This window comes from Schistosoma mansoni, chromosome 2 (genome assembly GCF_000237925.1).
Source record: "Schistosoma mansoni strain Puerto Rico chromosome 2, complete genome".
Taxonomy (NCBI): Eukaryota; Metazoa; Platyhelminthes; class Trematoda; order Strigeidida; family Schistosomatidae; genus Schistosoma; species Schistosoma mansoni.
In genome coordinates, this window is record NC_031496.1 from 7,519,490 (window position 1) to 7,547,488 (window position 27,999).

Here is a 27,999-nt window from a genome sequence, read left to right on the forward strand (position 1 = left end):
TCTCGTGATTTCAACTATATAAAAAATTGTTAGTAAACTACACCGTCAATATGAATATGTTTCAATACCATTATTCTTTAGTATCTAATTACGTTGTGTACAGAATTTTTAAGATTTCAAACTTTTGGCATGTTTCTACAATGAAATAATCTAATCTCTTATTTGGTATTGACTAGTGTTATACTATTTAAGTCTAATTTTATTGACATAGTTAGTATTGTTGTAGTGTATGCTATTTATTCTGACAGATATAAGTAGTATGTGTCATCAATAAGAAGTGGAATGCCTGAGAGTAGAAGATTGAAACGATGAGAAGAAGAAGGAAATTGGAGAGTAGTCGAAATAACAACAGAATCAGAAGAATAGTGGAGTATGTGAAGGACAACGCAAGAAAGCTGTGCAAATAATTTAATTTATTTAATGTATGATTTTCATATTTCATTAAGCCATTGTGTGATTTTGCGTTAGTTTTCCCTAACTGAGTTTTCGTTCATTATACTATGTTCATTAAGCTGCATGACATAAAATAAGTTGTTTGACCTTTGATGAGAATTAGTATTTTACATTGTATGATTTTTAACTATTTTAGTAACGGTGTTTGTGGTATCTTTAAAAGACCTATCTTTCTTCCTAGTATTAGAGGGAAGTCACCAGTTACCATTGCAGAAGTAATCAACACTACACTACTTATTTTAAACCGAGAACGATAAACAACACTTTGGTATAATTTAATTCATTCCTTCTAAAAATTCTGTTGTAACGGAGATTGTGTTTGAATGTAAAACCAAGTTAACTGGAATGTGAACCTTTCATAAAACATTAATTACACGAAGTATTTAAGATAAATTTTAGCGATGAACGATAACTGATATGAAATCCCAATAGAGTCGAATGGAGTATAAAACCAAAGCAATAAACAACTTAAAAAGTATCTTCGGTTGCTGAACAATAATTTATTCCGGTAAACTTCTGACGACCCCGAAAACAAATGGGATTTAGAGTGACAGAGCTTTCAAATCCATTGTGGCATCCAGTTATTTGTGCTAATTAGTTAGTGTTATACATTTTAATGTTTTAATTGTTAGACGTTTGACTTTCTACTATTATCCAACCTAGTCTGAAAATCACTGATTTAGTTTGAAATTTTCAGAAAATTGAATTTTCTAGGCTACTAATTAATATTCATAACTCTAGAGAAAGTCATATTTATTGGTTTTTAAGAAAATGTTTTTTTGTGGTGTGTGCTACTGATGTCGACAGATATAAGTAGTATAAATCATCAATCGAAAGTGAAATGTTCGGCGAAAGGAGGTTAAAGAGATCGAAGAAAAGTGAACAAGAACAGAGAATGATAGGTGTGGAAGTGAAGGAACAATGAAGTCTGAAATGATTGATTGACATTTTGCAAATGAAGTATTTATTGTATGGTTCTCAGATTTTACAAAGGCCTTCTGTAATTTTGTATTCAGATACATTTGGTTGTCCCCACTTGTGTTCTCCTTCACTACGGTTCTAACTAATAAAAACCTATCATTACATAATGAGAGCTACAAGAATACTGTTTTATGTGATATGCAATGACGTAATAATATTTGAACCGCACTCACTATGAAGGTTATTGGAACAGATTGAAGTTCAAACTAGCTGAGTAATAAATTCACTTAGTATTGCTTGTTTGAATCTTCCCATTGATGTTTAGAACTGAAATTGATCAGTCTCTTAATGCATTTAAACTTCACCCCATTGCACAAGAAAGTGGCTATTAAGACTCAGTAGCTAATTGGATAACCCGATGGCGTTTGAAGCGCACGGTACTGGGTCCGAGTGCCAGAGTGAATATCAACTCTGAGATGCAGGTACATCCAGCTGACCAGTCTCAACTGGGATGAAACGTGCGTCCTGGTTTCCACTTCTAGCAACTATCCATGATTACTTATAAAAGTTGTTAACATAGTTCCAACGGCGAAATATTTGTATTACCATTGGTTAGTTCCAAGTATTATATCCATAACTCAGGGAATACTATGTAAATGTTGTCTTTCAATTATATTCATGGATCGCTGGTTCCTCACACAGGATATACAAAATATATACGTCTGCTGAATGACTGATAGAACTAATTAACAAAAAATCAACCACGGTTGGACTTATCCATAGCAACTTTGTCAATACTATATTTACTTCATAAACTGAATTTTAATAGTGGGTTGAATAGATTGAGTGAAAGTATACTAGAAGATCTATAACTTAAATTCTCATCAAAAATACACTAAATTAATCTTAGAAGTTGAATACTTTTTAAAGAAAGTTATACTACTCATAAGTACGTACAAATATATAAACGATTTTTTTAAGCTCCATCAGAATTCTACAGAAAAATAAAGTTCGTTTTCTTTATAGTTGAAATCATGAGTCAGTTGAACCTAGACCACCAAGGAAAACCCGGAAGCACTGGACGGCCCTTTCGTCCTATTTTTTTCATAAATTTTCACATCAATTCACTGAGTATGGTGAAAGTAGTAAATATTGGCAGAACTTTCTAGCATTATAAATTTTCACAAAAGACATATTGGTGACAAATCTACTACATCGAGTAATTTTATAGTCGAATATTGCGAGGCGGGATCATAGATGCGCACTTTTGAGGAGTCCCATAATAGGACGCAACGGCCTTCCAGTGCTTTCAAGTTTCCCATAGTGGTCTAGCTTCAATTGACTTCTAATTATTTATCCAAATTTGTCTTCATTTGAACTTCTAAAGAAGCAACTTACTCTGTAAGTCACAAAACGTCAAAAACTGCATTTTATGCTCACTAGGATATTATGAATTTAAAAAAAAGACGTATGCTAATTCGTTATTGATCTTATGTCCGACTTTTATCACGTGAATGATCCACCAATCGAAATACGACTTATCCAATCTTAGCACTGTGCCAAATCAATGACATTGATCCTTCGTCGGCCTAGCCCTTTCAGTTGAGTCCAGAACACCAATTACAACTTCTGCTATGCGAGTCATTTATTTCAAACATACTTGGTTTATATACTAGACAGACAGACAGACCGTATCACACCATAAAATAGAAAATAATATTTGTACAAGATCAAGTCAAATGTGGCTGTGAACGTGTGGGACAATAATCAATGAACTGAATATAATTTAGGGACAGTAAATCGTATAATAATAATCCTTAGGTCAAAATGAATCTTATTATAATAGGAATATAGATATACACTATCTAGTTACTCAATACTTAAAGCATAAGAAAATATATAGAATAATCGTCCATTAATAGATCGCGGAAGTTACCCGTAGTTATCAAAATCTAAGATTCTAAATGATAGATATATAAACTCACATTCCTTATAAAAGATTGATTTTTAACCATATAAACAATAGTACAATAATGAAATGGCATTAATAGTTCCAACAAAATAAAAAAAAATTTATTCTATCTTTGTCCTATTAAATTGTTTATTTGGACTTTATTCACCTTTGTTTGTTTTTCTATTTTTCTATTCATGTTGAAACTTGACAGAAATTAAATGAAGTGAACAAAGATTAATATCATGGATTAAGTTCAGTTGATAAAGATAAAGAATAACAAGAGAAAGAGAGCGAGAGAACAGAATTCCTGTTTAACTTCTATATAAATAATCATTATATCATCATATTAGAATAGTAATATTAACCATTAACCATGAAGCCATTATGTATATTATGTTTACTTATTTCATTAAGTAAGTAGTTGTTCATTCATTCATGAAATTTCTAAACATTCTTCAGTATTCTATGTGAATAGTATAATGGAAGATTCTATACACCAACTACAACTTCAAAAGGTCAGTCAAATCAATGAAACTTATCTAATTGAATATTTAAGAAGGTTGAAATATTTATGATCTTTGTTGTATAAGACGTAAGCTAAAAGATTGTAACCTTCTTTAGGGTATATTAAGATGATATTCCTGAATTAAATAGACAGTTTCCTTAATGTACAGTTCAGTGTACAAATAAGTTTATGGTTGAAAAATAAGGCACAGTCAACGTTTATTCGTTTAAGCTGTTTGATTTCGCTGTGAAATTCAATTTACTGTCTTCCTATAGTTTTGTTTTCTGTAAATCAAATGTATTTTCATAGTTGATATCATGAGTCAATTGAATCTAGACCTCCATGGAAAACCTGGAAGCACTGGAAGTCCGTTTTGTTCTAGTATCGGACTCCTCAGCAGTGCGAAACCACGTCTGTTGTAGAGATATCAACTCACTGAAGACAATTGGTGAATGGTTGCTCAAACTTTGTGGATTGGTTGAAGTTAGACATTCATACAGCTGGATGCCGACTCAGTGGTCTATCGGTTGAGTGCTCTGGCACAAGACTGATAGGTCCTGAGTCCGAATCTCGCGAGTGCGGGATCGTGGATGCGCACTGTTGAGGAGTCCCTCAATTGGAGGAAACGGCCGTCCAGTGCTCTCAGGTTTTCCATATTGGTCTAGCTTCAACCGACTCATGATTTCAACTATGAAAATACTAAAATCTCCACATAACCCCTTCTGACATCAAAAGGTGTTTATCTCTTTGAATGAAGCATTCTACTGAAAGGTTTATGCTCAGTCACTAATTATACATAGACCAATTATGATTTAGGAATTATATTTTATACTTATCCATTTGATAATATTGATTGATATACTTTTATTACTATACATGATATAATATGGGTTGTTTTAAATATTCATGAGGGTATTGTATGGAGAAGCGGGTTGCAACTCCAGATTACACTAAAATTACCAAACTAATTCTCAGTAATATACAGAAACATCAGTTCACATAGTTTCTGCCCCCAAATACGATGGTACGGCCGAGAGTGGGACAAGTCAACTCTCCCTCTCGAAAGGCTCTCACATGGCCATGCGTATATAGCCTCTATCAGGAAACTCCTACTCACTGCCTTCTCGTGGCATTACTGTTGTTTACAAAATTAAGAGGATGAAAAGCGAATGTCCGGCGCTTTAACCGAGTCGGTGGACACGGAAAGTCCACCTAGGGGAGTTGAGAAACCCTGATTCCAAACCAATGGTGTACATGGGCTCCAGTATCCTGAAGGAATAAATGGCGTATGAATCAATCGTCGGTCACCGACTACCATGGGACTGCATCTCCTTACGATACACCACTGCCTTGCGGATCAGACCCTAAGAATACCACCTGCTTCGGTTTGCGCACCTGGGCAGTATCACAGCCCTCACACAAATCAAATGAGATTTGTGTGGAGCATATATATCTCGTGCCTCTTTGTACCAACATTCATGTGTTTAAATAAATACTGAATACTAAATCTGGCAACTTCCTACAGTCACAGAAATCTATATTACGAGTATGGGACGATTGTAGGAAACTAAAATCTAAAATATAATTCAAGCGTGCATAATTTAAAACGATTAAGGCCCACCTACATTTCACTGTACATGTTTACACTGATACTGGACCAAATTGTTTATAAGTTTAAAAGTCAACCCGTTGTTTACTCGGCTACTGAGTTCAAATTGAATAAAAACTTGTGTATAAATGTCAAAAACAAAACTATACTCTCATGATGTACATATGCTAAATAGATACTAATTCATTACAGTCCTTAACACCAACAGCAAGATAGTATTAATTGTTACAAGTATTGATAAAACGTTTTGGTAATTTAAGTTGTAAAGTCGATTTCAAACGATTATAGCTATCTATATGAAATAGATGGGATGTAACTAGCAATGAAGTCCATGACATGCATCTCATCCTATTTGAGACTCGTCAGGTGGATTCACCTGCACCCTAGCGTTGATATCCTCTCCGGAGACTCAATTCACTGCCTTTTGTTTCAAATGTCATCCACTTAACTGTTGTGTCCACGTAGTCATTCACTCATACAACGGAGTGGTCATCAACTCTATAATGCCAGTACATCTAACTGACGAGTCTCAAATTTGACAAAACGTACGTCATGGATTCCACTGCTAGTTACATCCCATCTATTTCATGTAGATAGCTATACTGGCTTGAAACCGACTTTATAACTTAAATTAAAGAAACATTTTATTACTATTTGTAACAAATAATATTAATCTGTGGCTACAGCAAGACAATCCTCAAAGGATGCCCATATGCTAATCAAGACTGATCAAATCTCAGTCAAAATATCCACGATGAGATAATCCAGGCCATTATAAATTTAAATCAGTGTATTTATTGAATTATGCGCTTAGACTGAAACATTTAGTGTTCATATTTTACTCAAATATCCATTTAGTTTTGAAATACCATATTAGGTTGATAAGACTAAGCTTAAGTAACTGTTTATTTATGAACAACGTTGAAGCTTCATACCCGAACAGTTTTGTTGAAGCACTAAAATAACTAAAACTGGACAGAATTGAAGATTAGTCCAGAATATTTTTATATACTGAACAAATCATTTATACAGGATTGGATACGTGCCAGTGTTAAAAAAGATCAGTAATTCTCTGCCATTTTATCTTTCTGTTCAATTTATCCTTCATAACTTATTTTTTTTTGAAACAGGATCTTCGAAGACGAAGTCAACCAAATCTCTATCGTGAGTGTACTTATCTTCAGTAAACTACAAAATATGTATTGATACGGAATGATTTGTATGTATATTTGTATCAGCTTTGAAATACACGATTTAGGAACTGCTTTATTTGTATTGTCAATTAGATAAGACCGAATCACTTCAACTCTGCATCGATAGGTCTCCACATTCCCAAAGGAAAAAGCAAGATTCTCAAATACAACACGGAGAACACCAACCCAATCACACTTGGTGGCGAAACTCTGGAAGAGGTGGAAACATTCACGTACCTGGGAAGCATCGTTGATAAACAAGGAGGATCAGATGCAGATGTAAAGGCGAGGATTGGCAAAGCAAGGACCATATTTCTACAATTGAAGAACATATGGAACTCAAAACAACTCTCAACTAACTTCAAAGTGAGAATCTTCAATACGAACATCACGACAGTCCCACTGTACGGAGCTGAAACGTGGAGAACTACTACAACCATTATCAAGAATGTACAAGTAGTTATAAACAGTTGTCTATGCAAAATACTCAACATTCACTGACCGGATACTATCAGCAACAGCGTTTTATGGGAGAGGACAAACCAGCTTCCAGCTGAAGAGGAAATTAGGAAAAGACGTTGGAAGTGGATCGGACATACATTAAGGAAATAACCAATGTGCATTACAAGGCAATCCCTAACTTTGAATCCGGAAGGGAAACGGAAAAGAGGAAGGCCAAAGAACACATTACGTCGGGAAATGGAAGCAGATATGAAAAGGATGAATAACAACTGGAAAGGAAGGCTCAGGACAGAGTTGGATGGAGAATGCTGGTTAGCGGCCTATGCTCCTCGACGAGGAGTAACAGGCGTAAGTAAGTAAGTAAGTAAGAATCTTTTCAAGGAATTTTCAGCAGTGAATCTTCTATTCTCAAACAAAATGTAGTATAAATAAATAATATATTTGTAATATCTCAATGAGTAGAAAAATGAGATTTTCTGAGGTTTTGTGACTCAGTGTAAGCCACTTCTTCAGACAATAAATAACCAAATCAAAATTAATCCAAGTTTAAATAATACAAAAGAACAAAGCAAGAACATTAAATACGATCAATCAAAAAACAGGTCTGAACAAGTCGATGTCGTGTCATTTCGGTCAAGGTGATTCATAAGCCACATGTATGTAAATTTGTGTATGTGCAGGGTCGGGGATCAAAAAATGTGACCTATGTGGTGACAAAGGATAGAGTTTAATATTTATGTACTATAATAGTGTGAGATGTGAATAATATCAGATGTGATAGCTTGGATAGATAGTCCAAGTCCGATGGATAGTGAGACTTTCTTTTCTACCGAGAGCAGTAGGATTATGCATTATGTGAAAATCTTCAGCTACTCGCCTTTCTCTATAGTTGGAAAAGCCTTTTGCATTATTTCGATGTTTTTGATATCGATTTGATGGTTGTTGAAAATGCTGTGAACTGCTATTGCCGATTTAATTTGAAGTCTATCCAGTTCTACAAGATTATTAGGTGGTTTTTTTGTGCACCTAATATGTCCCTTGGCCCGAGTCAAGGTTTCACGAGATAACTCTCCAATATAGAATGCATCACAATCGACACAACCTAATTTGTAGACGCAGTTCTGTGTTGACATGAAGGGGATTTTCTTTAAAGCAAACCAAAGTATTTCGAAGTGTGTTTGTTGTTTTGTATTTTACTTTAATTCTGTGTTGTTTTAAGAGTTGTTGGAGTTCTGTTGTGCCATGACGGTATGGTAAAACTGTAGTACCAATCCATAGCATTTCATTAGAATTATTATTATTAATACACAATGAAACGTCTTGTTTTAATATACTCCTAATAATCTTCATAGGAAAATTATTAAATTGTAAGATGCTGATTATATTCTTTTGTTCTTTTTGTTTATCCTCTTCCAATGTGATAATCTTGTACTGGAAGGATGCGCTGAATTGAAGTCAATATAACGACTAGAGTGTGTAGATTTTCGGTAGTTGGATAGATTTAGAATTCCATTTAGATCTCTTTTCATTAAGCAAACTAAAAATGCTAACTCACCATGTTCATTTTCATTCTCGTTCGTGAATTTAATGTGTGATGAAAGTGTATTTATCCGTTTCGAAAAAGATCTTATATGATTCTTTTTTATCACAATAAAGGTATCATCTACATATCTAAGCCAAATTTGTGGTTTAATATCGTTGGAGAAAATATTCGATTCTATGTGTGCCATAAACGGGTTGGCTACAATCGGGGACACGGGGGATCTCATTGCTGCACCGTTAGTTTGTTTGTATAACATCCCGTTTAAAGTAAATAGAGTCAGATTTAAGCAGAGTTTTAAGGATTTTATGATTAGACTGATGATCAAGCGACATCTGTCAGAAAGAGTATTGTCGTTCTCTAGTGAACCACTAATGAATTCCAAGCATTTATCAATAGGAATACCAGTGTATGATGAAACAAAATCAAAGCTTACCGTGACTCCATTCTTTCTGATAACTAATTCCTATACTTTTGATTTAAAGTCATAGGAATCTTTAACCATGTTATGTAAGTTAAGTTGTAGTGGCCTTAATATGCTGCTTAGATATTTCAATAATGCATTTGTCGGTGTGTTCGTGAAGTTTACTGTAGGTCTTAGAGGGATATCTGGCTTATGGATTTTGGGTAAACTATAAAAACGTGAAGTATTGTATGATTTGGAATATAGATCAAACCATAGCGAGACACCAGTGACTGGTTTTAGGTCTTTCAAAAGTAGACTTGTCTCTGATTTGACTTTATTTTTAATCGCTTGAGAATTTTTTCGATCGATCTTTTCATATGATCCTGTTGAAAAATGTTCAAAAGATTTATTAATATAATCTGTTTTATTCATGACCACTGTTGTGTTGGCTTTGTCTACTTTTGTGATTACAATAGTTTTGTCTTTTTGAATCGAATGTAGAGCCTTCAATTCTTTTTTTGAAATGTTAGGCGTAAGGTATTTTTGTTTAGTCAAAATATACGATGTCTTTTGACGTAATAAATGCGACTCTTTTTCCGGTAGTTGTGCGATTATTGGTTCTATAATTGGAGCGACTTCAAGAGTACTAAGTGGTTATCTATGTAAATTGAAACTTAATCCTTTCTCCAGCAGAGTGATTTCATGATTGTTTAAGTTTCTATCTGAGAGATTATGAACAGTTCGTAGATCGTTCGAACTAGACTTTATTGCTGAAATTTTCTTATATTTCTTTCTTTCTTTGGTCTTCTCAACTTTTTTTGATTTGCCGGCGTTTTGATGGATCTAAATAATGGCATTCTCTTTCTATAAACAGGTTGGAAATCGTGGTTTGTAATTCTTTGGGAACTAAAAGCTTCAGTAGACAATCTACGTTTTTGATTCCTTCATGATATTTTTCAATTATAATTATGAATAGATTAATGAGAGGAACCATGATGTGTATAAGTAATAAAATACGTTTCCTTCGAACACTGTAATTTAATATTTGAGGTTATTTACAAGATAGATTCTAATGAAGTTTTAATGGAGGTTTAGTGATACATAACATATTTCATACACTCATAACAACCAGTCTAATAAAGGAATCTAAAATGATACAAAAACGATTTAGTAAATAGATACTTTGCGTTATATAAACATCCTCAAACTCTTGACTGGTTCAGATGTTTAACATTGTGTCCTTTAGTAGTTTTGCAAGGATATTTGTGTGTCAGTTGAATTTGTGACCTAATGAAAATGTACTGAGAAGAATATTCATTGTTTATATGTCTATTAGTTAATTCATGGTTGACTTCGTGGAGTAGACTGTTTGCAAATACTTTACGCATTTTATTCAACAGAACATTCAAGGAATAAACGTATTATTTGTCTTCAGGCAATTTTATTGATGACATTAAGTGTGTCGGTGATAAAAGTAGTGATAAGTCTAATAATTGAATTCTCGATCAGATTTCTTAGCCGCTTACAATAACCCCTAGAGTAAATGCACTCGTCAAATTGAACACAAAGAGTAAAGGTGTGGAGTTTAAAAGCAGAGACTGGTGTTAAAGATTTATTTGACTTTCAAAATAAATAAATAAATGATTTTTGAATACACCACATAATGTATAGTTTATTTTCAGTCAGATTAACAGGCAGATTTGTATAAACGGAACTGATCGAAGGTCCTGGGTTGGAATCCCGCCAGCGGGATTAGGATCGCGCACTGCTGAGTAGTCCCATACTAGGACAAGACGGCCGTCCAGTGCATTCAGGTTTACCATAGTGGTCTACCATCAATCAATTCATGAATTCAACTATTAAATTACCACAATCTCCACAAAACCCATTAGTGATAATAGCTTAGTAACTTACTGTGTGACCATATATTTATATGTCATATTTTCATGTCATTCGCACTTCTGTGGATTAAGTTATTTCTCTCCATATCAAAAATGTTCCATCATTTAAACATTTTATTACTAAAAGGCACTATAATATTAAGCCTAATACATTGCCCCTCCCTTACAATTTCCAATTGTTTTAACATGAAAAATCAACTCCTAATGGAAACCAGATTGTTTATATATATATAGGTTATATCTAGTGAAGATTTATGAATGGTAACTTTTGAGGACTATTTATGGACCAATATGATGCGTATATTTCCTATTGTATAGTTGTTAAGTAACTAAACTATTCATATTCGTATTCCTCTTATTATAAGCTTTATTTTGACCTACAGACTATTATTATACGATTTACCACTCTTGAGTTATCCCTAGTTCATAATTTAATGTTCCCCCTATTCACGGCCACATTTAGCTAAATCTTGTACACATGTTATTTTCTATTTTATGGTACGATGTGGTCAGTTTGTTTGGTATATAAACCTAGTATGTTTCATAGTTGAAAGCATGAGTCAATTGAAGCTAAACCACCATGGAAAACCTGGAAACATACTGAAAACCCAGTATATTTGAAAGTAATGATTCATACTACAGAGGCTGTTATTGGTGTTCTGGACTTAACTGGTTGGTAAATAAAAACGAACTAATCGAGCGAAGAAATTTCTTTTCAATTAGTTTTTCATCATGACTCTACACTAATATAAATATATGATTTACAATAATTAAATAACACTTATGAAGTAGATACGTTACGTAATAATTATATAATGATATCGATTATAAACTAACATTAACTGGTTGGGCTAAGCAGATAGCAAGACTGATGAGTATTCAAGACTGCTCATACGGTTTTTATGTATTATTGCTCTGATCGATAATTCACTCCACTCTAATTGGCGGGAATCATCACCTCATATTATTAAACAAGGCACGTATACACATCATTCAATATAAAAAATATAGTAATAAAATATAAATCATATCATATTCTGTGTATATTGTGTTTGTTTTCTTTCTTCAATTTAGAGTGTATCGCATGCAGATCCGGTGTTGGACAAGCTAAGAATATAATTTTAAGTTCATCAACAAATAAGTCAATCAGTGATAGAATTCAAAATCTTTGCATGAGAACTGGTCCATTTAATACATCAGTAAGTAATTATTATCAACTTCCTTTAATATAAACTTAATTATGCACATAAATGTATCTTCTGATAACTATGATACAGTAATAAACATTGGTGAAATGGTTTTATAAGTCAAACGCTGAAAAAAAATTAATAACCAAGAATTTTGATGAAGTTTTGCCCTCTGAGCTGAACGACCAAATCATCCAGCTCAAAGAACAAAACTTCATCAAAATCATCCACCTAAGCTACAAATCTTCTCCACCATCACATAATCAGGAATTTCATGCATAAAACTCTAATTGTTTAACTAATGTTAGACTTTGTAACAGGAAGTAAACGTTAACAAGGTTAGATATTAACGCAGCCTCACAAAATAACTGAAGTTTTATAAACTGTAAACTGTAAGTTTCCGAATAAATAGCATCATACTCATTGTAAGACCAAAAAATGTTTGTACTGAAAAGTCTCAATGCCTAACAGTTACTTGGATTCTAAATAGTTTCTTGGCAAACAATAGTCATTCAACAGCGATTACATAGTTACTGTAAACCTATGGGACCAATAGCCATTACTATACATATGGTACCAGGGTGAGAGATGAAAAAAGACCACAATATTTCACATTATCAGTAGTAATGTACTAGGTGTCTGTACATGAAATATCCGAAAGTATAGTATATTATTACGTGGAGTCTAGTGTATAGGATTTGATCTTAAATAACATCGTGAATGTATACTACTGATAAAATGACAAGAATGAAAGTATTCTTCAATATATCTTAGTTTTCAATATCTATTTAATCATTATCAATCGGTAAATTAAACAAGAATGAAATACATAACATCATTGAAGGATTATTCTATTTTCCTTGGATTACTTTCATTTCTGCTGAATAAATTCTGATATGAGAAATAGCTTGATTAACAAACTTGAGGCGGGATCGTGGATGCGCACTGCTGAGAAGTCCCATAATAGGATGAGACGGCTGTCCAGTGCTTCCAGGTTTTCCATGGTGGTCTAGCTTCAATTGAGTCATGATTTTAACTATGAAAATAACAAACTTTTACCTACTTATATACTCTAAGACTTGATACATTATACATTATATCTGTTGACTTTTCAATGTCAAAAAACATTTTAAGTGCTCTATATTGGATATGAGATATTTGGAGGTGGTAGACAGAAAGCTCTAAAAATAACATCTTTTTCATATCAGCATCTATCAACTAATCATTCTTGAGAAACCAAGAAAATTAAACTATTCAACTCCTTCAATTTATGATTTCATCATTGGGTTTATTTAACAGTGAGTAATTTACTGTTAAGGAAGATCATATAATTTATCAAGTTATCAATTATTCACTTACAATCCATTAATCAGCGATCATTGGTGCCCAGATTACATGATCTCATCTTCGAATCTCAACCATATTTTTTGGTCGTATATTACATTCTTGTTTTTATAGGATCGAATCCTCGATCATTTGTTGGTGTAAATAAAGAGGTGTGTAAATTCATTTAGTATTGTTTGTCTGAATCTTCCCATCGATTTGTTAGGACTGCAACTGGTCAGTCTCTAATTGGCATATGTGCATAGTGTGCGTATTGCCTCGATATAGCCTTAATTCACAAGCATGGTAAACAAAGATGAATAGTGGACTCGTCAGCTGGATGTACCTGCATCTCAGAGTTGATGTTCACTCTGGGACGCGAACCCAGCACTTTTCGCTTCAAACGCCATCGCGTTATCCACTCGGCCACTGACGAGTCCCAAATAGGATGAAACGCGCGTCCTGGATTCCACTGCTAGCCACTATCCATCTTTGCTTACCGTGCTTGTGAAAGAGGTGTGTATTTAAACTTAATGGCAAGTTTGCTCTCTTTTATTGACCTGAAACTTTAGCTTACTCATACTAAACTACAGAATTTGCTAATGATTAATAAACTAGACTGTAAGTTTGTAACCTTAATCCAGTCTACTCAGATGTGTGATTTTAACAAATGCAAGAAAGGGTATTAACAGTGAAATATAATAGATAACTTTCTTTACAGTCGGTCACTCAAAAGAAATTTTGCTTTTAAACGTTGTATCAAAAACTTTGAATATCCAGTCTGTTTACGACCTACATTTTACATTAAGACATGAATAACTGTGCTTTTGAATTTAGTCAGCTTTTACTTGGGATAGGTTGGTGAAAATTTTGATTTTTCTGATTACTTGCTCTATTCCATTCCGGATAGTATCCTATACCCTCTGAGTTTACAACGCAAAGCCATAGATCACTGACTGAAATTTGTAACTCCCATTAACTTTCCTTATATCACAACTTATTTCTCTACTGTAGTACGTGATACAACCATTTCAAGGAATGTTCTCTGTGTGAATAATATGAAAACAAATTATTTCAATATGAGATAGTTGTTCTTAAGTAAACCGCGTAAAGATATTTCAGGTTGATCGACTAAAAAAATAATAGGTAAGCGCTCATGATGCGTTATAGTCTATGATGAACCGTTTGTATGGTATTGCATCAACTGAACTATATTGAAACCGCTTTTCAACTAGAACTTCTATTCTAATATTGAGTTCAACTTATGCCTGTTATCCCTCGTGGAGGAGCATAGGCCGCTCACCAAGATTCTCTACTGAAGTATGTTCTAGGCAATATTGAGTTCAAGCAAATGGGAAATGTTAGTAATCTTCTTTTTCATTTGAATGTTTCTGTTTTCAGTGTCAAATGTTTGCGTATGAACTTTCATCAAATATACTTAATACAATTCAGAAGGTGGTACCACAAAAGTTGTGTGCTGTAAGTCGATTCAGGATTTCTTCCATTTGTATAATATTACTTCTGCTATTGTCTTTACTAATTAGACTGTATTTGGCAGATTTTCTGTTTGTATGAAGTTGACAAAATGAGTATTGAAATAAAATTTAAGTTTTCATAGTATTCTCTGTACAGAATTTCCGATTATTGGACATGAAGTTGACTTGAAAAGCTGCACGACTGAACTAAAGCTTGTGTTGTGTTTCAACCCTAATGATTATCTTTATAAAAACTGAAATTACGATTACCTACGGTTATCTTGAATAATTAATTATATCATCTATTCATCTGATTGCTGTCTGTTATAAATAAACCAGAAATGTCTGTAAAACGTGAATATTTACCCCATAAAGACTTATTCAACAGTTGAGAGGCTCATTTAGTTGTCTATATAACAACTGTCAGATTGATTGTTTCAAGTTCAACCTCGATTTGGGGTTTCTTTCAACATCACTAATTATATTTGTGTAAACGACAACAAGTTATGTGTATAGATATGTCATACACATAGTTCCGTTTATCATTTAGAAAAAAGTATGTGACTGAATATTTTAATAATGAGTTTATGTCGAGCTAGCAGTTAACGTATTGGAAAAAACGTGTAATAATTTTACGAAAGTATTATAATCAGACGCTACATAAGCGGATAGACCAAGGGCAATGAAATGTACCTCTATATACTAATGAAATGAAACTGACGATAATTAACAATTTACAAGAGCGAATTCAAGATCATCGGAGAGCAGAAATCAGAAACATTAGGATTAATTACTAAGTACAAAATGAATTGAAAGGAAATGTCAGTATGCCTAATATTTAAAGAAGTGCAGTTAAGACTAAAAATACTTTTATTCAGTCTCACATGCTACTGAAATACTTGAAAGTTGTGTCACAAACATATTCCAAAAGAAAAATTACAGGGAGTAAGAGGGCTTACGAAGGCAAATCTACCGTCATATGAGAATCCCAAATAGACATCACACTCGACGTCCAACAAAAGTCCTGATTCACAAGTAGGAACTTTGGAGCTAATTATGTTTTAAATGAGTATAAATGTCCAATGTTCATATTAAATGATTGTTACATCACATAGTTACGTTTATTTATACTTCATATCGAATCAATAAAGCCATTATCACGATACAAGACAAAAGGCTCTGGGTTCAATATCTTCTGTGGTTGTTAATCCTCAGTGGTGAGGACTCTCATACTAGGAAGAAACAGTTGTCTAGTGCTCCCAGATTTTCAGTGGTTCTATATCTCGTATTGATCAGTGTTCTCAACAAAACAATATTATTAAATTGATTGAGTGCCTAAATAGTAAATTAATGGTTGTTTTCCAGACATTCGATTTTTGCTATGACCCACCTGAGATATCTGGTGAGTTTGTAATATTTTGTGTAACATTTAGACAGCTTATTAATTTACCGTAATTTCTGTTTATATTTATGAGGCTTGTGATTTGATGCTATAAAATATCGTATCATGATGATTAAAGCATAAACATGCTTACTATCACGGAACAATAAAGCAATGATTGCCAAAATATGTTGGTCAGGTTTACCACTGTTCATATTAGATGTTATTCAAATAAGTTAACGTTGCTAGGGCTGTGTTAACGTAAAGTGACGGCAGGTAAGTGGTTTTAGTTAGAGAATTCACTAATAAGAATGGCTAAACATTTAAAGTTCCTATAATCTCACTTATAGAGTAAGATACACTTACAGGCTCCAGGACATTTAATGCATTTTCAAAGGAGCAGTATGCATCAATGCAGCGAACAAACAATAGGAGAAAATTATTGTACGGATAGATTGTGGTAGATTATTCCAGAGTCTAGAAAACTTACAGGTACAGTAATTCATATAGAGAGATGACTTAGAATGGGTTTGTTTCGCTAGTGACAAGCAGTTACGTATATCGTAATGAGAAGTTTCTGCATATTGAATTGCTTGGTTGGATGTAAAGGATAGTTTATTAAGTATTTTGAAGAATATACGATTTGGTTTGAGTCTCCTCTTCCATAAATGGTTGAGCCCAAGTTTATTACATCTGGAATTATGAGTCAAGGTACAGTCAGTTCCAAGAATACGGAGTGTAAATCGTCTCTGCACTGATTCCAGCCTTAATTTACCCTTCATATGCGCACCGCTAAGAGTAAACGCGCAGTATTCTAGGAGTGATCGAACACAAACTTTGTACATTAAAATACGTGATTCATTGTTAAAAGGGTTTCGAGTTATATAACCTATAAGATGTCTGTTTCGTTATCTGTTTTGTAAACGACAAGTCGTAGGAGTACTTAAGTCCTAAGTCTACTACTGTATATAACCGAGATAACACTTCACCATTTACGGTAAGATCTAAGTTGAGTGATGTATCACTGAAGCATATCCGTCCACATTTAGCTGTATTAGGCTCCAGCTGCCATTTTGAGCACCACTGTTCTACCTTATTAAGCTCCATGCTGATGCAATTTTGAATATTGTTCAGTTCATGTGGAGAATATGAATACACTACTTTAAGAACATCTGCATACAGAAGGGGCCCACCCACACAAAAATCATTGATAAAAACCAAAAAGAGCAAAGGGCCTAAGACACTACCTTGTATTACACTACTTCTAACAGGGACAGCGTTCGGCAATGAAGAGTTAATTTTAACTATTTGATGTCGGTTGCTGGGGAAGGAATCAAACCAACCAAGCAAAAGGTTTTGGACTTTAGAAATGTTCAGGTACAGCACTAATCCTAGATATCCTTGGCTACGTAGAGAATAGACTAAATTAAGGAATTCAAAGTGACATGTCATACAAGATCGATTTTTAGAAAATCCATGTTGCGTATCATTGATAAACTTTTCAGTCAGTAAATAGTTGGATAGTTCGTCACCAATAATTTTTTCCATAATCCTGGAGTAATATTTATCGACCGATAATTGTTCATGTCAGTCTTATCTCCAGATTTGTAACGTGGTATGATGTACGCGGTTTTCCAACAGTAAGAGTAAGAACCTGATTCCATAGAGAGAGCAAACAGCTTTAGAAGAAGAAGTGGAATATCCGAACCTCCACACTTGTAGAGAAATGATGGAATCCCGCCTGCTCCGTGACCTCTCTAAAACTTAAGGGTATTTATAACCCTACTCGTTTTCAAGCACGTGAAGGAGATGGATTTTATTGAGTTACTAGTCATGCATATAACTCTTGAAACAGCGCCATTTATGAATTCTTTGCCACTCGCAAAAGTACCACTGAAAAGGTCTGCTATAGTTTTAGAGTCGTAAATAAAAGTGTTATTATGCAGGATGCATAGTATATCAACACTGTTTGTTTACCTCGTTTATTGGAAAGGAGAATTAAGCTTTGTACTTTTGAGCTCCCCATTAATGGATTTCAACCTATGCTTCTCTTTCATTTGGTTAAAAATTATAGTTATTTGTGCAACTGTTGTGAGATCGTTTGACTTAAAATAACGTTTCTCTAGGCATCTTAGTTTATTACGATATTTAGCTGGTATTTATAATTTTTAAGGTTTACTAAAGCTGTACGTTTTAATTGATGCAAAGGAATCTAGACAAGAGTTAACGGTCAAACAGAATTTGTTGATGGCATCCATGAGACTATTACACGAGGAAAATTCATGTCAGTCTGAGAGTTTGATCAATGGGAGCAAGAGGTCTCAGTCAGCATGCTTATAATCTCTATATTGGCAGGTTTTTTGAATTGGTCAGTTATAAAAGGAATAGATAGGGAGAGTACAAGCTACTATCTTATGGTCACTGCTTTGAAATTCATTGTATACTTGTACAGATTTTAGGATGACATCTCTACTAAATATTAAACTTAGCATTGAAGATTAGAGCAGATGCATGTATAAATGCATTGATAATAAAATCATTCACATTATCCGAACTATCATTTTAGATTATTTATGAAACGGAAGCCGACACTATTCCTAAATCTTAACCACAAATCCATAATTCTGAAATAAAATTAACCCTAATGGCACTACATTTTATAGACAGACTAATCTGATATCACATTTCATATTTTTGAGTGAAATTCATTCATCCATTTGACTACAGATAATTTTTACTTTATAGATGATATCAGTTCGTGATGGAAACTCGAACGTCAAATTTCTAACCCTAACTAGAAACATTCTGAAGACTATTAAAGGTCGATTTGTGTTCTTTTAAGGGTTTAATGTAATAGACAGTCTGGATATACTTCGCAAAATGGTTATTTCCTTTTCCAAAAACCATCCACTTATAAACACCTTTTCCTCATTGGCTAGAAACTGGTCCCTATACAATACTGTCACCCTTGTATAGTTTCCATGTACATAAGTTTTGCTAAGCCTCTGAATATTTGATTAGCTCAATTTTATATAAACTAATAAACAAAATGATGATAAGACATATTGAAGAGTTTCTAAGCCATCTCGAATTATCCATTCCAAATTCACATACAATAACAAAAGCTGATTCAATGCAGCTCTAAGTATCAACAACGGGATGATAAAAGTTGGGTTTTTTTCGAATATAAAATCTAACTTTTTTCTTTTCAAACTGATGAACAATCTTTTTGTATTTTCTGTATAATATTTAGTTTGTGAATATTGCCTCAAATCTGGACTCTTGATTAAATCAATATTATTGTCGGAGAATTTTGTATCCGAGTTATATAATAATACGTTAAATATGTGTAATACACAACCCAATCATTCACTTATTGTAAGTTTATAATTGTCAGATTTTATATTTGTTTTGTTTAATAATATGAAGAGACATCTATTCCAGAGAGACAAAATGACACTCAAGAAGATTGAGACTAAGAAGGTAATTCTTATTATGAAGTAGACAGTGGTCTGAAGACTCCTGTATAGATTATGATACTATGAAGCACACGAACTAACATGACCTTAGTTAAATCAATAGATCTATGCAGTTCTTTATTTATTCCTATTGCTAAATCAATGAACAAATGTCTAGTTCAGGAAGATGAAAGCATGAAATTGTTCAAAACATTCAATACCTTGAATTAAATCCTATGTATATTTGAAAATAGCTAGCAGGTATACATATCACATACACTAAAACTCAAACCAACAATCAGTAACTTGAAATGTCATAGTTTGAGTCACTAAACAGAACCGAATTTAACTACAGTTTGTACATCCTAGTTACTGTTTTCCATTTCAGGAGAATATGCCTGTATTTGATTCTCAGTATAATTAAGATAGAGACATGCCAAGTTAAAATGTTTGGAATATTATACAATCAAAAGTTTGGATTTTACCGTTGAATAGTTGCAACTGATTAATTAAAATGAGGACGATCCAATAAAAAGAATTTTCACTTGAATGATGTTATTTATTAAAGCCATATATATTTGTTGATAGTTATTTTATACAGTATTTTATAATGAAAAGGTTGTTGCGCAATTAACAAGCATACCAGAAATATTTTCAACAGTCGAATATAAATTACATAATTATTCAGGTGTGATAGTCAGTCAGTCAGCTACAACGTAGAACCAGGAACATATTTGCATCGGTCCAAGTTGACATACCTCATTAGCACAACAAGATGAACAATGGATTCATAGAAATAGTTAATTTAGTGGTGGTAATATGTAAGATGGAGATAAAGTGAAAATTACATATAGAGAAGAGATTGATAAAGGTAATTCACATGGTATTGTTTAGTTGAATCTTCCCATTGGTGATCAGGACTGCAATTGATCAGTCTCTTATTGGCATATATGCGTAATGCTTCGATGTAGCCTTAGTTCACAAGCATTATAAGCAGAGATGGATAGTGGCTAATATTGGAGTCCAGGACGTATGTTTCGTCCTATTTTGGACTCGTCAGTCGGATGTACCTGCGTCACAGAGTTGATGTTCACTCCAGGACTATCAATCTTTGCTGATAATGTTTATGACTAAAGGTAATATCGAGGTAACCCTCACAAGATGTACATATGACAGTAACAGACTGATTGATCACATTCTTAAAACATCAATAGGAAGATTCAAACAAACAATACAAAATGAATTTACCGTGTAAAATAGTTAATATATAGCATAATATGGGTTTAATAAATGATATCATTATGCTTAAAATAGTCAGTCAGTCAGTCAGTCACAACGTAGAACTTCGTACGTACGCACATCAGTTCGATTTGCCATGCCACATTAGCACAGACATGCAGTTGTCGATTCAAATTCCATAGTGGTAGAAGTAGTAAGAGTATAAGCAATATGTGAAAGATTAGGGTTTGAAGATGTCATTGAAGGAGTATAATCCAGTGAAATAAACTTGGAAAGAGAAAAAAGATGGAGACCTGAAGAATTCAGAAGATTAGAATTTGGGAGAACACAAAGAGTGGATGCAACTTCGCCATTGCAAATGATTTTCAGCTATATCATTCAAGGTTCCTAACCATCGATTGCTATCATCTCTCGGATTCCAAACAGGTAGTCTACACCTACCAACATGGCTCAGTTAGAAGACTCTGCATTTTGTCAGCGTCTTCACCAAATAGAACTATATCATCATCGTATTCTAAGTCAACAATTGAGTCTCCTAGTAAAAGTTCAACTCCTGGAGATTTAGATGATGAAAGTGTTATCTCTAAAAGCATGTCGACGACAAGATTGAACAAGAATGGGGAGAGTGGACAGCTCTGACGAACACCACTTGAGGTAATCAATTCTGATGACAGTTCACCATAGGTTTAAAATATCTTAATTCTTTATTAATTATTCACTTTAATTTATTGCTAACACTTTTTTCATTTTTAGTGTGGTCCATTCCTACATGATTTGTTTGTAGCAGTAACATTAAGCTTTAACAAACAATTTCTTATACAACGTTTTTGTCAGGTAATAATATAACTATACTTTACATAAATTCACTTAGTATTGTTTGTTTGAATCCTCCCATTGATGTTTAGGACTACAACTGGTCAGTTTCTAATTGGCATATGTGCATATTGTGCGTATTGTCTTGATATAACCTTCGAGTCCCAGAGTGAACATCAACTCTGAGATGCAGGTACATCCAACTGACGAGTCCTCAATGGGACGAAACGCGAGTCCTGGATTCCACTGCTAGCCACTATCCATCTTTGCTTATAGTGTAAATATTTTTTCATTCAATTTTGAATGAATGGATAAACTGGGATAAATAAATAAAAAAATCTAGTTTGACTTGCTTAATTATTACAAGTCAAATATCAGTATGGTACGTAACAAAGTTCATAAAAACAAAAACTTTGAATATATGGATCAAGAATTAATCGGTAAATATAGGTATAGTACTTTTTCTACTCCCTGTTTTGACTTGAACAACAAACGGTGACAATATAAGCTAAGTAAAATTGGAAGAATTGGTTGATCACTGAGTAGTGATCAATATGATGTTCGTCTAATCCGCTATTCCTACATATTAGGCTGTAGTTCTGTCTCGAGTGCGATTATCAAATGTTAGGTGTTTGATGTTGATCTTCAGGAATACACAATTCCTTTTTATTTTTAATTATTCACAGATTCAAAGAATTAAATGCAGTTGTAATATTAATTCCGCTATTTGATTATAAGTGATCAACAAAGTATCTGTTTTAGTGAAATCAACGTAGTTACAGATATCGGAAAATCGCTTCCGCATTTCACATAATGTAGGCGACTAGATTGTTATGAAGTATTTTCCGGAGGTGAATGGCAAATCAATAAAATTCTTAAAGTAATTGTGAAATCATATTGTAAAAATTTGTAAATTAACTGATAACAAAAGAATCAGTGAAGCAGATATACGAAGTTTTTATACACCCACAAATATCTTATCAAGGTTAATATATTTAATTAACTAGGCTTTAGCTGAGTTTACTCTTCATCTCTGATCTAAACCTACACACATAAATATCCGAGCAAGCAGCAAGTTCAATAGTCGGTTAGAAGTTAAAACATTTTCAGAATATAATCTATCATAAATATTTATCCATTGGAGGAGCCAAACCTTACATCAATACAACATAAATAGAACTTTACAAGAGCAGCAGTAAACAAGAGAAAATAACTTCAAATGAAATGGAAATTTAAACATGAGAACTATAATCTCAAAAAATGAAGTTGCATTCAAAAATGAAAAACTAGGAATAAATTAATTGTCAGTATAGAGTTGTGGAGATTATTGAGTCTTGATTAAGATTATGAATCGATCCATGTTAGACCACCATTGAAGGCGAGCAAGTACTGGACAGCCGTTTCATTCTAGGATGGGACTCCTCTTCGGCGTTTACGTGCGAGACCGAATGTACTGGATTCAAATCCACCATGTGCGGGATCGTGGATACATTTCTGAGGAGTCCCACATTAAGACGAAACTGGCATCCAGTGCTTCCAGGTTTTCGATGGTGGTCCAACATTGATCGATTCATGATCCCAATCAAAAATAAAATAATTAACCTGAGACTTAGTGGAAGGCTGATAATAAATACAACTGTGTACTTTAGATCTACTTTGATCTATGTCACACTTTTAATCATAAACTATTACATACAAGATAGTGTACATTTATAAACGTGAATCACACTAACAGTCCACTTCAGTTGAATGTACTATCAATGAATGTTACACCAAACAAATAGTTTTCATCTAATGGAGTAACTTATTACTGTCTCTATAATAAATTTTATCTTAAATAGTTAAAATCCGTCAAAGTATTTCAGTGTAAAGCCTGTCGAATTTTCGATATTTTTAATTCTCCTTTGAATATGTAAAACCACATTAATACAGTATAGCCATCTATAGATTTTATTATTTGGAATGTGAGTCAAGTGGTTAATAACATCGTAATAGGTGTGGTGTGGGTTACTGATATCCACATAATTAGTATATGGTGATGGTCGGGCATTGAATGTAATTCAGTAGAAGATCGATAAGGAGAGAACGAGAATGGCACGCAATTGATACGAAAATGAATGAACAACTATAATCGGAGACTATGAAGGGATGTTTCCAGAGACAATTGATTGTTATTTTGCAAATTAACTGTTCACTATATGGTTCCCATATTCTGTAATGTTGTACTAAATTACATTCGATTGTCCCCACCCGTGTTCTTGTTCACTACCTAGGGATAACCATTTCCATCGGTTGTTATACATTTTAAACTGAATAATGTTTCTTTAAAAAAAAAAACTTTTAAATCATTCAAATCTTTACCTGTTTTCTTGTTTGCCTCACATATAGAATGCTGGATTTTGTTCAGAAGCCTAAAATATCAATGTGGATGAATATTATTTCCTAATTTAATCGACTACGTATGAAATATCTACTATTTCTGATCGCTAAGCAAATATACTATTGAAATCGAAACATCTTTTTGATAGTAGTACAAAAAATTATCATCAAATTTTACTGAATAACTTAGACTGAACGGATTTTGTTCTAGTTGTTTGGATGGTAGTCTTCTGGAATAATCCCCTTTAAATAACTCTAGTACTTACGAACTGATGGTAAATAACTATTGTACTATTGTACACCCCCAAATGCCCTGGTACGGCCGAGAGTGGGGAGAGTCCACTCTCCCTCTCGAAATGCTCTCACATGGCCACGCGAATATATAGCCTCTGCCACAAAAGTCCTACTCACTGCCTTCTCGTGTCGGGGGTGTTCTTTACGAAAGTGAGAAGACGAAAAGCGAATGTCCGGCGCTTTAACCGGGTCGATGGACACGGAGGGTCCACCTAGGGGAGTTGGAAAACCCTGATTCCAAACCAATGGTGCACATGGGCTCCAGTATCCTGATGGAACGAATGGCGAATGAACCTGCTGTTGGTCACCGGCTACCATGGGACTGCATCTCCTCACGATGCTCCACTGCCTTGTGGATCAGACCTTTCGTTCAAAGGCTCGGGGTGTGGCCCCCTAAGAAAACCACCGGCTTCGGTTTGGGCACCCGGGCAGTATCACAGCCCACACACAAATGACATGAAATGACGCACTACACTAACTACACTGCTCTCGTTACTATTATTTACTACGTCGCTTTTTCACTCCCTTTATTCCCAAATTGTGTATCCTTCCTTTCCAACTTATGCAGTAGCTCGCCCATGGTGGAAACTCTGTCCTATCTAAACGATCTCCAGTCACTGTCTGGTTGAAAGTGAATGCTTCCACCTCCCGCTCTTTTTAAAGATGATGATGACTTTCTGGCTAAGGAACTGACGGTGTTGTTTGCAAAGGTTCGGGAGCAAGAAAGTGTTCCAACATCATGGAATAAGTCGATAATCGTCCCTATCTTTAAAAAGGGTTCACGTTGTTCCTGCAATAACTACCGTAGGATAAGTCTACTTCCGATTGCGTCCAAACTATTGGCTTCTATCATTCTTCGTAGGTTGTTTAAAACCCGAGAACGATTGACTCGCGAGGAGTAGGCTGGTTTTCGTTCTGGTCGAGGATGCATTGATCACATCTTCACCTTCCGCCAAATGTTAGAACACCGTCATACTTATCGCAGGCCAACAATCGTAGTGTTTCTTGATATCAGGGCTGCCTTCGATTCGTTGAACAGGACTGTTCTCTGGGATTGTCTATTGAAGAAGGGTGTGCCTGAGAAGTTCATTAACATCTTAAAGGCCCTGTATACGAACACCTCAGGCAGAGTGAGGGCATACAACCACCTTTCTCCTTTGTTCCATTCGAGCAGTGGGGTTAGGCAGGGTTGCCCAATCTCACCATTCCTCTTCAACTTTGCCATCGACGACATCCTGGAAACAGCTCTGATGGATGTAAGTAATAATGGTGTGGATATGTTGCCTGGAGAACGACTTCTCGACCTCGAGTATGCGGATGATATTGTCTTACTGTGCGATAATGCCCAAGGCATGCAATCCGCACTTAATCAGTTGGCAATCAGTGTCCGCAGGTACGGCATGTGCTTTGCACCCTCCAAGTGCAAAGTACTCCTACAAGACTGGCAGGATTCTCATCCTGCACTCACCCTAGATGGTGAGCAGATTGAAGTAGTTGAGAAGTTTGTGTATCTAGGTAGCTATATAAGTGCTGGTGGTGGCGTGAGTGATGAGATTGATGCACGTATAATGAAAGCCAGAGCGGCTTATGCCAATCTGGGCCATCTTTGGCGCCTTCGTGATGTTAGTCTGGCTGTAAAAGGTCGGACCTACAACGCGTCGGTGAGAGCAGTTTTGCTCTATGCTTGTGAAACCTGGCCTCTCCGAGTTGAGAATGTTAGACGTCTCTCTGTGTTCGATCATCGTTGTCTCCGAAGGATTGCTGACATCCAGTGGCAACACCATGTTAGTAATGCAGAGGTTCGTCATCGTGTGTTCGGGCGCCGAGACGATAATTCAATTGGTGTCATCATCTTGAAACATCGACTTCGGTGGCTTGGACATGTTTTACGAATGTCGTCCCAGAGACCTCCACGTCGTGCATTATTTGCCGACTCTGGGACTGGTTGGAAAAAGCGGAGAGGAGGTCAGTGTATGACATGGTGTCGTGGCATGAAAGAAAGCTGCAAAGGGCTAGCTTCTGTTGGTCCTTCACGACTCCCTGGCTGGGGTCCGAGAGATGGTGCAACACAGTGGCTAGAGACGTTATCAGATATGGCTCAGAATAGAAGCCAGTGGCGATCCTGCTGCAACCTTTTTTTACTTTCTACATAAAGAGTGGTTCTAACTTTCTTAACTGAAAGAGTCTTCTGGTTGTACATTTCAGTCCGCCTTATCTTTTCATCCCTTCTCTTCCTACTTTCATTATTTTGTGTGGCGCATATGTATCTGGTGCCCTTTTGTACCAATATATATGTGTCTAAATAAAAATAATAAATAAATTGTACGGGGTGATCAATCACTGTTAGTCGATATAAAGTTCTTCTGTAATGTAGATAACAATTAATCAAAGAATAAACATATGCGAATATAAGTTGTATAAATCCTGATTTCAAGCTTGTTACTATATACCAAAGTCATATAAGGGTCGAACTAATAACCTTAGAGTTTCTATCAAGTACACTGACCTCTAACTTTCAAAGTATATTCATTCTCAAATTTCTCTCTACGTAGTCATGTCTACATTTTAAAATTCACTGAAATCCTTCTTCAACCAAGCCAGTAGAAGTTATTGATCAGATCATTAATATTACAGTCACAAATAAACATATTGAATATTCTGAAAACTGAGAAAAACTAAATTTTGTGTTAACTTCAATTTACTGACGATTGATCAAGAGGAATTCTTACTTCTTTTATTTCTGATATCGATTGTAGAAAACACTGTGAAATCACTAGGGAAGGGAAGGTAATCCTGGTTTATGATTGTCTTCCATATATTAGCTATTAATTCAATGGATCGTGACTTCAATTATCAGATAATTTAACTTCATTGTAAGCACAAGAAATTAGTGAAAAGATTCTCTTATTCGTTAATTCTATTTTAAATATCTGTAGAGTACTTGTTTTAATATCAAGGTATGAAACATCTAGTCAAAACATATAACATCAAAGATTTGTTTATGAAAGATAAACTATCAACTTTTCACGGTATTCAAACAATTTAATACCCACAGTTTCATGAATTCATTAAACTAGATGGTCTATTTCCTATAACACAAATACCAGCCCTGTAATAGAAAATATTAACAATTAATTTCATTATCAGAAGGGGTTTTTGTGGAAATTTAGTATTTTCATGGTTGAAAGCGTGAGCCAATTGAAGCCAGACCACCATGGAAAACCTGGAAGCACTGGACGGCCGTTTCGTCCTATTGTGGGACTCCTCAGCAGTGCTTCCGGTTTTTCCATGGTGGTCTAGCTTCAATTGACTCATGATATTACCTATATAAAAAAAACGGATTGGGTTATTTATAGACACCTTAATGAAGATATGATGATCACTACACACTTGCAATGTGTGCTTCCATAGAAAAACGTACTTATATCAGAAAATGATCACTTCCAATGTACTAGATGATCGCGGGATTAAACCCTATATTTCACTGCATTCACAAAAAATAAGGT

The 27,999-nt window shown here is 34.5% G+C and overlaps 1 protein-coding gene across 1 annotated transcript; it reads left to right on the forward strand.

Annotated features, from left to right (window-relative positions):
- Nucleotides 1-3,701: 3,701 nt before the first annotated feature.
- Nucleotides 3,702-24,235, forward strand: Smp_028870.1 (hypothetical protein; the record flags this gene model as incomplete). Its single annotated transcript, XM_018795530.1, has 9 exons — nucleotides 3,702-3,723; nucleotides 3,788-3,843; nucleotides 6,573-6,606; nucleotides 12,019-12,143; nucleotides 14,856-14,933; nucleotides 16,295-16,331; nucleotides 19,564-19,688; nucleotides 21,761-21,841; nucleotides 24,209-24,235. 9 exons carry the CDS (start codon nucleotides 3,702-3,704, stop codon nucleotides 24,233-24,235), a joined length of 585 nt encoding a protein of 194 aa, XP_018649834.1.
- Between the last annotated feature and the right edge of the window lie 3,764 nt (nucleotides 24,236-27,999).